General features: G+C 39.0%; 1 protein-coding gene across 1 annotated transcript; it reads right to left on the bottom strand.

The window, feature by feature from the left end:
- Positions 1–588: 588 nt before the first annotated feature.
- Positions 589–12,849, bottom strand: LOC134751889 (pro-resilin-like). Its single transcript, XM_063687436.1, has 7 exons — positions 12,759–12,849; positions 12,056–12,117; positions 11,192–11,293; positions 4,677–5,317; positions 3,878–3,981; positions 2,371–2,505; positions 589–1,737 (listed from the first exon to the last, which is right to left on the bottom strand). The coding sequence occupies exons 1-7, from the start codon at positions 12,762–12,764 to the stop codon at positions 1,600–1,602; spliced, it is 1,188 nt and encodes a 395-aa protein (XP_063543506.1). The 5' UTR covers positions 12,765–12,849; the 3' UTR covers positions 589–1,599.
- Positions 12,850–13,406: the final 557 nt, after the last annotated feature.

Below are 13,406 nucleotides of genomic sequence, written 5' to 3' on the forward strand. Positions count from 1 at the left end.
TACAATATTCTACAGACTAAATAAATCGTAAATAAATAGCGATAAAGGGAATAAGTATGTAATAAATAATAATAAGCGATTAAAATACGTCAAATAAGGAAAGTTCATACATTAACAATAAGAAAATAGTAGATTGTTAACCAAGGGATGAAAGGCACTCATTTCTGCCGAGGTGTCTTGGCGCTCGAACGCAGTGAGAGCGCCAATAGTCCGAGGCAGAAATGATGCCTTTCACCCGAGTTAAACACTCTACTTTTCATTTCGAATACGAGGAAAGTAAAATGCATGTGTTTTTTCAAAAACATGACGAATAATACATTTTTATAGTATTTATTGAGGGAACTTTCAATTAAAAATTCAGGCAAAAGTATCGTTATTTATGGAATGGAGAGTCAAGTATCACAATGGAAATTGTATAACAAATCCATTTAAACTCAAATTTCAATTGCTTATCGTAAAAAAATTAAAAATATCGTACTTCGAACGTAAAATGCTCTAGTGCAGACATGTATCATTTTCTGCGCACCTTTTAGAACAACAATGACCCTCTTTCAGAGCATGAGAAATGAAAAAAATTTGGTTAGACATGGTAGGTACATAAGATTAAAACGAGAGGTAGATAACGTGTTGTTGGTATCCCGTTCTCTCAAATCATTTAGGTAATTCCTTTACCGCAATCTACACACGTTATAGAACAAAATTATACGTATGACACTATATAAGTTATATGGACAATTATTTTGTTAGAAAAAGAACAAGTTTAAGTAAAAGCTATACATATTATTTATAAAAACTAAAGCTTGATAACATATGACTGGCGCTGATTCCTTGTGTATTATCACATCACTTACAATATTTTACTACGCTAAAGCATTTTGTACTTTAATAGTCTCGTAATATGGCTCGTTATCCCTTGACATAGCTTAGGTCGTCGATATTCATTCAAATAAAATTATTAAATAATAACTTTAGTGGCTAAACTACCTGTTCTGGTAAAAAACGGTACGGTACAACTTTCGAAAATGTTTAACAGAAAAATGTTATTCATGAACTATTCACACATCCTTAACATCTCTTTTCATGGTAGCCAACGCATAAACCCCCCAAACTGTCTGTATAATCATTCCTAAAAATTAAAAAAAAAAAGTTTATTTGAAATAATCTGCGAATCTAAATATCCTTTATCTTTTAAGATTCAATTCATATTAGCCACAAAACCATCCCATTTTTTACTTGAACAGAAAGTGCTACTAAAAACGCTGTTAGATTTATTATGGCATTAATTTTTGATCGAGTTGAGAATTATTTTTGGAAACCGAGTCAAGCAAAGTTTGTGTCCCCAAGTCAGTCTTGTTACTATAAGTACATTTACATATGGTAATAACAAAACTGACTGAAAATTATTATGTACAACTGAGGACACGTAACGTGTCAACATTTCCTTCTCAGCTTTTACTCAGCATCAAACATAAATGCTTAATAAAAACAGTGTTTTACTTTGGACTTTCATTTACAATGTCACCTACCCATCACATTCTCTTATACACAACAAAAGCGAGATGAATAGAAGAATTGCAGATATATCTATCTCAGTTGAGCTTAATATCCGCCGCCATCTTGTCCGAAAGCTTGCGCGTTGGAGTCATAGCCAGCGGCGCCAGCGCCTGCGCCGGCGCCGGTGTCTTCGTAGGAGATTCTTGGCTTATAACCGTCCTGGTCTGCTTCGTATTCAACGGTCTGGAACAATAATGACAGGTAGGTAAGTTATCATATAAACACTAAGGGTCGTCCCATACTAGCGTCGCCGTCTAGTCAGTGGGGGGACACTCCTCCTTTTGGGTTTTCTCGGCTCCGTTCGGCTCAGCATTGCTCCGAGCAATTATTAGGGTTGACACAATGCGACGTCCCTTTGCGTTCACGATTACAGATAAGATAATGACTTGAATTTTGACAACCCTAAATTGCCGGAAGGGATAGTGCCCATACATTAGAAAGGGACAGCGTGATTCGGTGACTTCGGTTTTGTAGGAAGTGTCCTTTCTGTACGGTAGTACTATTATTTATTCTGTGGTCGTCAACCCTATGGCTGGCTGCTTGACGCAACGTTGGCGCAACTGCGCAGCGACGCCATTTTCCATGGTGCTGATTAGACGCAGATGCTCAACAGACGCTAGTGTGCGGTGGCCCTAACTAGCACGGCGGCGTCCTGAGAAGTTTATTTAAAAAAAAGCAACAAAGGCGGTTGCGGATCCGCACGCCGCCCGCCGCTTCAGTGTGTGAGCCAGGAGTGAGCTACATACGTGTATAACGCGGTCTCGCTCACACTGGAAGCGCATGCAGATCTGCATGAGTATGAAATGAAAGTAATACCTGTTTCCTGCCATCAGGAAGTAACACGTAGTAGAGTCCCTCAGCACGGTCACCCATCCTCGACTCGCGGTGGCCAAAATCGTTGCCAGACTCGTCGTCTTTCACCATGTATTCGAAGCTGTAGTTTGCAGGCTCCTGAGGATGAAGGTTAACAGGTTAATATGAAGTATCTGTGGCAAGGGGGTTAGCAATGCAACTGACGAAGTGGTTTATAAATGGTGCCAGCATAGGTTTTGCTTGTCTCTAGTTTTGTTCTATGAGACTTGAAACTGACATCCCATGTACCAAAGCTTAAGTTATTCTAGAGACGAGTTAACATTCACAAGAAAAGCTTTGCGAATACTGGCAGCAGGCCTAATTGAAGCAAAAATTGATTTCAATTCGACATTCTCAATGCATCTTCAGAGGAAGACCGAAGATGGGATGGGCATATACCATAGCAAAAGACATGAGGGCCTGCGACGTTTCAGTAGACGACACGTCCGATCGTGCGAAGTGGAGAGAAAAGACAAGAAAAGCAGACCCCACAATCAGATGGGAATAATAACGCACAAATACAAATATGTGCATCGATGCGAGACGCACTATGAGCGACTACACTGAAATAAATTCAACATCACCTCGGTACGGATGCCCTTGTTACACATGCGCAGAAGCGAACTAGGAATACGGATACGTGTACCATTATGTGCAACTTGTAACCCATTTGATTTTATACTTAAATTCATTGGAATAAGGTTCACAATTGATTGCGTTCTTAACTGCTGTTATTGCATTTGTTATTTATTGGTATGTACAGCTAGGATAACCACCTGCATATTAGTGTGTCTCCCATAGCTTTAAGCTAAAACCTCAGTCGGGCAACACAAGTGGCCCGGTCCAGAGGCCACTTGTTTGCATGACTCAAAAAACTTTGGTTTTGGTTTAAGTGGATTGATTGGTCCATGCTCATTTTACGTAATTATAACACTTTCCCAGTTACGAATTTTTCTCATTTTGGAACGTCTAGGACTTTCCCTTTACCATGAAACATAAAGCCGCGACCACAAGCGGGACTCGTGTGCCGAGCCGATTATTATCTAGGAAAATATTAGAGAATGTTAACATTAATGTATCGGCATCGGCATTCAGCAAGTCCCCGCATGTCTGATCGCAGCTTAAAGGCAAATCAAATCAAATGTTTTATTCGTGATAAACTTAAAACTAAAATTACATACAAAAGTATACTAAAGCTATAGGAACTTATAAAATTGGTAGGAGTTGAAGTTTACCACGAAATGGTCTCGCCTCAGCATAATGCTGACCCGAAGGTCAGCGCTAATCTTCCGGCGGGACCAAATCAAAAGTCTGATTGCAAATACTGCAATCCGTTTCGCTTACACGAGTAGAGTCGACGTGAAATATGTGTACACTTTCACACCATACTCCTAATAAGGCGAAAAATGTAGACATATATTTGACGTCGACGTCGTCGACTGTACTTAAGTCCTAAACTAGTAAAACTTACGCCATTGCTGCCATCGTCATCCCCACCATATCCTCTCGCATCGGGAGAAGAGTACTGCCTGCTCTGAGCGTCTCCGAAGTTGCCACCCTGGTTGAACTGCTGACCTGAGGAATAGAATGCTGGTTAGACCTGATATCGGAATCTTAGGTTAAAAATGTTAATGATCATTTGACAAAAGCGTTTTCTATAACTAACAGTGTTATAGATGTAATTGTAATGGTCATAGAAGGAAAACATCGTGAGGAAACCGAACTAATCCCAATCAGGCCTAGTGTCTCCTCTGGGTTGGAAGGTCTTAAGCTGTGTCAATTCCTGGAATCAGGAGCTATGTAAGTGGGCCATATCATTATGCCAGGACAGCGCTAAAAAGATGATAAAATTGATGAGTGGCAAAAACGGTTAAAAGCTCCATCTCGTCTTGATCAATCGATCAACGCTACCATTACTAGGTGCGCTAGCAGAAATATAAAAGGCATTACTGCTCTCCTACCGCTATGAGGCACAGGGAAACAACATAATTATTTTTCTATCCTTCATAGCTAAAAGTGCCCTGAATAAGAGTGGATGTAATTACAGATAGAGACGGGGAGATGGGTCAAGATCGCAAGGCCCTCAATTAACACGATGGGAAGACGAAATTATACGTACAGTGGACTCTGGACAAGGGTGGCAAGAGAGAGGGAATACTGGAAGGAGTTAGAGGAGGCCTTTGACGACAGGCAAACTGAACTAAGACTTAATAAAAACAAAAAAATAAAGAAAAAAAAATACCCTAAAACATAGAAAGATATACACTAACCTCCATTAGGCGCTCCATACTCCTGAGAAGGAGTTCCAAATCCAGGTGCCCCATATTCAGTAGACGGTTGCCTAGCACTCTGGTTAGGAGGCAAATACTGGTTCGAAGGAGACCTGCCCTGACCAGAGTATTGGTTAGACTGTCTGGCTTGGCCGAATGCAGGAGCACCGTATTGGCTTGAAGGTTGAGAGCGGAATTGGTTGTTGTCTTGGTTGGGAGGTCCATATTGATTGGAAGGCTGCTGAGATCGAGATTGAGGAGGGCCGTATTGATTAGAAGGTGCTTGGGCCCTGGATTGAGGAGGACCGTATTGGCTAGATGGTTGCTGAGCTCTGGATTGCGGTGCGTATTGGTTAGAGGGGCCTCTAGCTTGTGGAGGGCCGTATTGGTTCGAAGGTTGCTGAGCCCTGCTTGATGGAGGACCATATTGATTTGACGGTTGCTGAGCTCTGCCTTGAGGAGGGCCATATTGATTTGATGGTTGTTGAGCTCTGCTTTGAGGAGGGCCATACTGGTTAGAGGGTTGTTGAGCCCTGCCCTGAGGTGGTAAGTATTGGCTGGACGGCTGTCTGCCTTGTGCAGGTCCATATTGGTTAGAAGGTCGAGAGGAACGGGAGTTGGGAGTTGATGATGTGCGTTGTCTGGAAAAAATGTTAATGTTCAAGTTAAGAGTTGTATTTTCTAGGTTTATTTAATACGATATTAGACATCATTATTTATTTTATTAAGTTTCGATATAAATACAAATTTAATGAATCAAAATTGAAGTAATATGTAGGTAGGTGGGTACCTAAATAACAAAGTGGGAAATAATTTCCCAGTTTAGGTACAAATCAAAATCACAACATCAAAAATAGTGGTAAAATTAAGTTAGCAAATTAGTAAAAGTGTTTTCAAAATAGTTAGACAGACAAAAGGTACATTATTAATTATATAAATAATAATCTTAGCTAATATAGAATTGTATTTGTAGTCGGTATTGATATAGGTATGTAGATTTCCAGAAAAAAAAACATTACTTATAAAACATTATCTTATACCTTTAAACGAGCAATTCTATTATATGTATATATATTTATATATTTCGGTGATCTCGGAAACAGCTCTAACGATTACGATGAAATTTGCTAGGTATATGGGGGTTTTCGGGGGCGACAAATCGATCTAGCTAGGTCGTTTCTCTGGGAAAACGCGCATTTTTGAGTTTTTATATGTTTTCCGAGCAAATATCGGTCTCCCAAATATTAAAACATTTTATATGAACTAAAAACTAAAATCAAAAGTAACATTAATACATAAGAAATAGGTAAGTACTAAGTACCTATTACACCTACTTTTATTAAGATACGGCAATAAAAGCACTGCAGAGTTCAACTCGCACTTGACCGATTTTCAAGCGTGTATTATACTTGATCAATAGTCATTAGACTTCATTAGAAGTAAGCGATAGATCGTGATGATCGTGGTACAGTTACGAGCATTCAGACACGGTACAGTCGGGGACGAAAGCATTTGTAACCGCCGTGCAGGCCGCGCAGCATGGTTTCCCCTATCACTAAGTCCGTCACTTTCGCACTTACATACTTGTTAGAACGTGACAGGCATGGTAAGCGTACCGTGCTACGACTCCAGGTCTCGACACTCTCGACGACTCAAATAAAAAGACTTCGATTTGAAGTAAACTGATCTAATCTTCCAAATATACTGGTTTACAAAGTACAGTTGCCCAAAACGGTCAAAAGGTGTAGAAGTGGTGGTTATAATATGGTATGGAGGCTGATGAGATAGTGATTTAGCGAAATTGAACAGTAAAAAGGTGGAGTATAAGAGAGCCCTAAATGACATTCCTGAAAGTAGAAGGGGCAGAGGCCGCCCCCCTACGACATGGATGAGCACAGTGTCGAAAGATTTGAGGACGATAGGCGCAAGCCCTGACATGACGCAAAACAGAGAAGAATGGCGCAAAATGATACGGAGAGCCGACCCCAAACCCTAGGACATGGGACAAAGGCTAAGATGATGATGATGATGAATAGTAAAAAGGTGGTTTAAATTTAGGTGCCTCTAATTGGCCGCGATACAAATGATGTGAAGCGCTCCTATTGGTGCTTTAAAAAAACCTCCGCATACTAACCGAGCCCGACGGCTGCGTTTAACTCCTGCAAGGAATATTTTAAATAAATAAAAAGATGCGTTCACAACAGCATTTAAAGAAAATTTAAATGTGAAATTTGTAATCCAGCTTGTAATTGGGTCATTATGATTGGTTACAAAACAAACCACATTTAATTACATAAATATCTGGGAGATCGAGCTTTGCTTGAGCTTTTTCCAGAGATAAGACCTAGCTAGATCGTTTTTTCGCCCCCGAAAATATCCAATATAGCAAATTTCATCTAAATCGTTAGAGCCGTTTCCGAGATTCCCGAAATATATAAATACTAGCTTTTGGCCGCGACTTCGTCTGCGTGGAGTTAGTAATTTGGGTAGCTTATTTTTTTATCCAATTTTTTTATCGATTCCCCATACAAATTTCCACCCCCCTTTTCACCCCATTAAATGATGATTTCTGGGATAAAAACTACCCTATGTCCTTCCCCGGGACTCAAACTATCTCTATACCGAATTTCAACTAAATCGGTTCAGCGGTTTAAGCGTGAAGAGGTAACAGACAGACAGACAGACACACTCTCGCATTTATAATATTAGTATGGAATATATGAATAATTGGATACAAGAATTGTTCGTTTAAATGTACAAGATTTCAAAAATATGAATTTGTCAATTCAAATTGCACATGTATTTAAAATCACGATGTTCCGTTTAGCGAAAGTCACTTGTGGTTTCGACTATACAATAGAACATCAAAGTCAAGGCTCAAATTTGGTTGTATAATTACCTAATTGACCTCGAGAACAGTTCAAACGTTCAAGACTAATCAAAGAACTCCCTTTCCACACATGATTTTTTTTAGGGTTCCGTACCTCAAAAGGAAATAAGTTTTTGGCAAAAATCTCAATTTTGGTACATGCTTTTATCCCTGAGTTCCCTGACTGTACTTTTTTTCCACAGGCAACTAATACTCATCGAGACAATTTTAAAAACCCCAAACACAATTAGGTTGCGTTGTTTTATTACAGAGATCCTATGACCACCTCCTGTCTTCATCATCAGATCAGCTCAATGGTACCATAATATTGCATTGTCACCCGACTTACATGCGTATGCAAAGTTTCAGCTTCATCGGAAACCGGGAAGATGGTTAAATTAGTTACTTTAGATTCCATTACATAGTTAGTTACATACAGGTCGACCTAATAAAAGCGTGTTAAAAACGGAACCCTTATGGGACCACTCGTGCGTCTGCCTGTCTGTCCGTCTGTCACAGCCTATTTTCTCCGAAACTACTGGACCAATTAAGTTGAAATTTGGTACACATATATTATATGTAGGATTTTAAACACGGGGGCCACTTTAGGGGGGTAAATGAGAGAATTAAAAAACAAAGTTTTGCAAATTATATCGTGTCATATATCAAATGAACGGGCTTGTGACAATCTCAAATATATATTTTTTATAATTTTAAGATAAACAATTTACAGTTTATTCAATAAAATATGCATAAAATGACCATTCCCGTTATCTCCGAAACTACTTGGTCTATAATTTTGAAAAAAATACACAAAATAGTTCTTTACTTAAAGTTGTCAGGAAAACCTATTAGAAATATATAGTTAAGCTTGAGTCGGACTTAATAACAAAAATGCGGTTAGGCTGTTTTAGGGACACAGCCGCAATGGTTTACGTGAAATTGTTATTATTGTGTGATGTACGGAACCCTTAAAACGCGAGTCCAAGTCGCACGTACTTGGTCGGTTTTTAGGGTTCCGTACCCAAAGGGTAAAAACGGGACCCTATTACTAGGACTCCGCTGTCTGTCTGTCTGTCCGTCTGTCACCAGACTGTATCTCATGAACCGTGATAGCTAGACAGTTGAAATTTTCACAGATGATACATCATCTGTGAAAATGATGATTTCTGTTGCCGCTATAACAACAAATACTATAAACGGAATAAAATAAATATTTAAGTGGGGCTCCCATACAACAAACGTGATTTTTTTGCCGTTTTTTGCGTAATGGTACGGAACCCTTAGTGCGCGAGTCCGACTCGCACTTGGCCGGTTTTTTTTGTATAAACTGTTTGACCCTTACCACCGTTGCACCACCAAAAATGAATTTTTACTGTAGTAAGTGCATGAGATTCAACTATTTATAAATAATGAATTAAGATTAAAAAATCTTTTAATAGGGGATATTACTGCAATGCTCTGCCACCAGAGTGCAGCACTAGTAGCCTTTTTAGTAAACCATAGAGTAACTTATATATACTGTACCTTTAACAGGTTTTTGACAAGTTTTCAGTGATAATAAAATATGATATTGATGCATCAAGGCGGTTTATTTACAGACTCGTAAATTCGCTATCTGCCTCTTTATCGCTCGAATATGCAAGAGTGACATATATTAGATAAAGAAATTTTTCTTGTTTCACGATAGACCCTCAGATTGTGGTAGTGGCGCCCTGGCGCCCACGCAGAGTTTCGCGTAATATTCCCTATTGTCTTTAGTCCCAATTAAAATGAGAACCTATTTATGAATGAACAAGTTGCGAAATTTAGACATAATTATTTCAACTTTGGTCTGATACCATGTTAAGCCAAGTTTAGGTAACTGTTAGATTTCAAAATTAAGCTATTAGCCCGGTCGAAGTGGAGCACCTGAGGAATTAGTGGTTTAGTCCGCAATTATGTACGTCATACAGACGTGGGGGTCACGACTTGTAGCCCAGTCAACGGAGACCGCTTCGCACACATTCACCAGACATCTTGTTACATATTTGGGGACAATCTTACACAGATCGGCCTAGCCCCAAACTAAGCACAGCTTGTACTATGGGTACTAGGCGATTGTACTGTACCTATAGTAGGCGACTATATACATACTATTATAGATAAATACATACTTATATACATAGAAAACACCCATGACTCATGAACACTTGACACTAAGTATTTAGCATTTGAATGTACCTGACTTTTCATTTATTTCATTTCATTTATTTGCACACATGGACAACATATTAAGTATTTACACCAATTTTTGTGAACATGTACCCTGGAAGGGTGTAGCAACACTTGTAAAATTGTATTTTATGAATAAAGTATTGAATTGAATTGAACAAATATGTGTTCAACACACAAATAAATGCCCCTACCGGGATTCGAACCCGGGACCATCGGCTTCGTAGGCAGGTAAGTACTTAATAATTGAGAAAAAAAAAGAGAAAAAAAGCAAAATTCTCAAATCGTAATTAGATAACTACTTATGGGTCTTTGGCAAGCTGTTCTCCATACAAACGTAGTTCCGCTCTCATTATAAAACGTCTATCTTAATTGCTCTGAAACTCTGTACTTACAATAGGATAAGATATATCTATGTCTGTAATTAGTTTGTGTAGCTTCAGATACCATAGTTACAAAAATACAGCGAATTTAAGTTTTTCATACAAAGCTTGTTTTTGCTCTATTTCTTTTGTTTTATAAACTGAAGCTATATAAACTAATTTCACACCTAAATACCTTATGTCATTGTATGTGAAACGTTTCATTACAATCCAACACGTAGTTTTAAAATGAGAGCGAAACTACGTTTGTATGGGAAGGTGCAATTCGGCCGAGCTTGGGGACTCTTAAGATATTCTTATTTCTGCCTATCACTAAAAAATATCAACAACCGCGTCAATTGGTGTATCAGCCTAATTTATAGGTTTGATGTTATAATTTACATTTAATTATGTACTGCTTTGTTATGTCTACATAGACAATACAGTTCAGTTCAGTTCAAATATATTTAATTCTTTAAGATTATAAATCACTTAAAGCGAGAAACAAACAAAGTTTTAGTAATAACATAAATTACAGGTATCTAATCCATAAACGAGCATATATACAAGCAAAATGATGACTCATTTTCAAGAGAAATCTAGTTAACTCCTTAGGAACCGGACCTTGCCCGGAAATATTGCCAAATATGTATTACCATATTTTCTATCAATAGAAAAGTTAGTTAATTAAGATTTTCCGTGGCTTAACTACATAGTTGGCAGTTGCAATGCACTGTTAATTCTTGGGATTAGATTGCCGAAAGGAGCCTAGCCTTCCTAAGTTAGCCGTGACAATCACGCGGCACAACGCGGGACAATCATGGCTGGAAAGTAGATAGTTAAGATATTAGACTAAAATATACTTTGGCAATATTTCCGCTTGGGAAATTAGAATGTGAATACAGATTATATTTTCCCGGAATATATTTTGGCAATATTTCCGGGAAATTATAATATTTATGAAAAAATTAGTTAAAAAGTGATGAAAGTGATGAAGTGATGAAAGTGGCGGATAGTATTTTCCCGGCATATTTTGGCAATAATCTCGTGGGAAATAATGTGAAACTTACCCAAATACGGCATCTGTTTGCCTAGGGACGCCACTAGGAGCTCCATAGCTTTGCGACGGGGGTGAAAAGCCACCATTTAAGTCCTGCTGAGGTGGGAGGTATCTGGAAATTAGGACAAGGACTTAAACACAAAGAAAGTGATTTAAGGTGCCCATTGACAAATACAGTGGGAGTGCTGGACTATTTAATTTCAATGGCAATGTGCGCCCCCCGCACCCGCCCTGACAGCGCGCTCGCAATGAGCGACGAGGCGGGCAGCGCGCGCAGTGCACGGAGTACTCGAGCCTGAAGAAGAATCCCCGACGGGCCCGAAACATGTCGCCAATAGCGACTAAAAAATCCAGTGAGTGTAACCGTTATGTTCTAAATATTTTAAAATACGTCTCACGAAAGTTTTATTTCGATTATTGCTCTCAATTCGTATTGAGAATAATTAGTAGCATGGGATAATTCCCATGTTTTACCTACTCTATGTGTTCTGTGAGCTCTATTTCTATGAGTTATTTGAGTCTAAAATAAGTTGCAGGACAGGATGAGACGCAGTAGGTAATTAAATATTTAAAAAAATTGCATTTTGTTTTACTTACAGGGGTCCACTGACTATCAGTCCGCCGGACGATATCGGCCTGTCAGTTTTTCGGAACGGTCAAATTTTTGTTCTAACTGACAGGCCGATATCGTCCGGCGGACTGATAGTCTGTGGGCCCCTTTAATATTTTAAAAGTATATAATTGTGTGATGTGATTTGTCAATTAATTATTTGTTTTTCTTTTCGTGACAGAGTAGAGTCAAATATCTATGGATTAGGAACTATTTTTTTCATATATTTCCTATGTAGATAAGTAAATATTTAAAAAAGCTAACCTGTTGTCCACAGGAGGTTCGGCTAATGCTGTCACCGCCATCAACGTACACGCTAGGAATATCTGAAATAAAAATAAGACGATAAGAAATGTCCCAAATTGCAAATTTAAGTGGCCCTCTGACTATCAGTCCGCCGGACGATATCGGCCTGTTAGTTAGAACAGAAATGTAACAGTTCCGAACAACTGACAGGCCGATATCGCCCGGCGGACTGATAGTCAGTGGATCCCTTTAACTTCTAGCCACTTGCCAAGACAAATGCAATTTTGATTTATCAAAATAAAAATTTCTATAAAAATTACGTTTATGATGACACTGCCACATTTTGTCCTGTTAAAGTCTGTAGAGTTAGCTTGACTAGAATAATTATTAAATTTTATATTGCAGTTCCAGGCCTCCATAGGCTACGGTGACCGAGTATTAGGCGGGCCGTATGCTTGGTTACTATAAAAAAAACCGGCCAAGTGCGAGTCGGACTCGCGCACCGAGGGTTCCGTACTTTTTAGGACTTGTTGTTATAGCCAGCAACAGAAATACATGATCTGTGAAAATTTCAACTCTCTAGCTATCACGGTTCATGAAATACAGCCTGGTGACAGACAGACAGACGGACAGCGGAGTCTTAGTAATAGGGTCCCGATTTTACCCTTTGGGTACGGAACTTTAATAAATACAGAAAATAAAAAATATTAACATTACTTACCCTCATATTTGGTATTTTGCTGCACTTCCTTCAATCTGTCAATGAAATACAATATTTTATATTAACACGAATGAGATCAAGCGGTTAAATGTGGCAGATATAATAAGAATATATGAGATGAATTTTATCTTTAGTAAAATATCCAAAAATTAAAACAATCATACGCTAATAATTTATGCGAACTTAGATTTAAAGCGGCCCACTGGCTATCAGTCCGCTGGACGATATCGGTTCGTCAGTTGTTCGGAACTGTCAAATTTTTGTTCTAACTGACAGGCCGATATTGTCCGACGGACCAGAGGCGTAGCAAGAGGATATGGCGCCCGGGGCAGGCACCAAATTTGCGCTCCCTGACGACTGACAAAAATTTCCCTGCTGCTGCCTTTTGCCCATTTTGGCGCCCCCCTTGGATGGCGCTCGGGCGATTGCCCCCTCTGCCTCCCCCCCTAGTTACGCCACTGCGACGGCCCCTGAAGACTGAATTTCAAATTCCGTTTCGTTTTCGAAATAAAAATAGCCTGGAGGCGTTTGTAAACTAGATGAAAAGGAAAATTTTAAATGATTGTTACTAAGTCAGCTAATATTCTTGGGACAAATGTTGTGTAACGGTAATCTTTCGTTTGCACTATGACAGTGATGCCCTATATA

This window comes from Cydia strobilella, chromosome 23, assembly GCF_947568885.1.
Source record: "Cydia strobilella chromosome 23, ilCydStro3.1, whole genome shotgun sequence".
In the NCBI taxonomy this organism is placed as follows: Eukaryota; Metazoa; Arthropoda; class Insecta; order Lepidoptera; family Tortricidae; genus Cydia; species Cydia strobilella.

Excerpts from the sequence above, each read along its gene's own strand:
- LOC134751889 (XM_063687436.1), bottom strand. Across the intron at positions 11,294-12,055 it reads GAACCTCCTGTGGACAACAG|ATACCTCCCACCTCAGCAGG; the intron begins GTTAGCTTTTTT and ends CCTAATTTCCAG. Across the intron at positions 2,506-3,877 it reads ATGACGATGGCAGCAATGGC|GAGCCTGCAAACTACAGCTT; the intron begins GTAAGTTTTACT and ends CTTCATCCTCAG.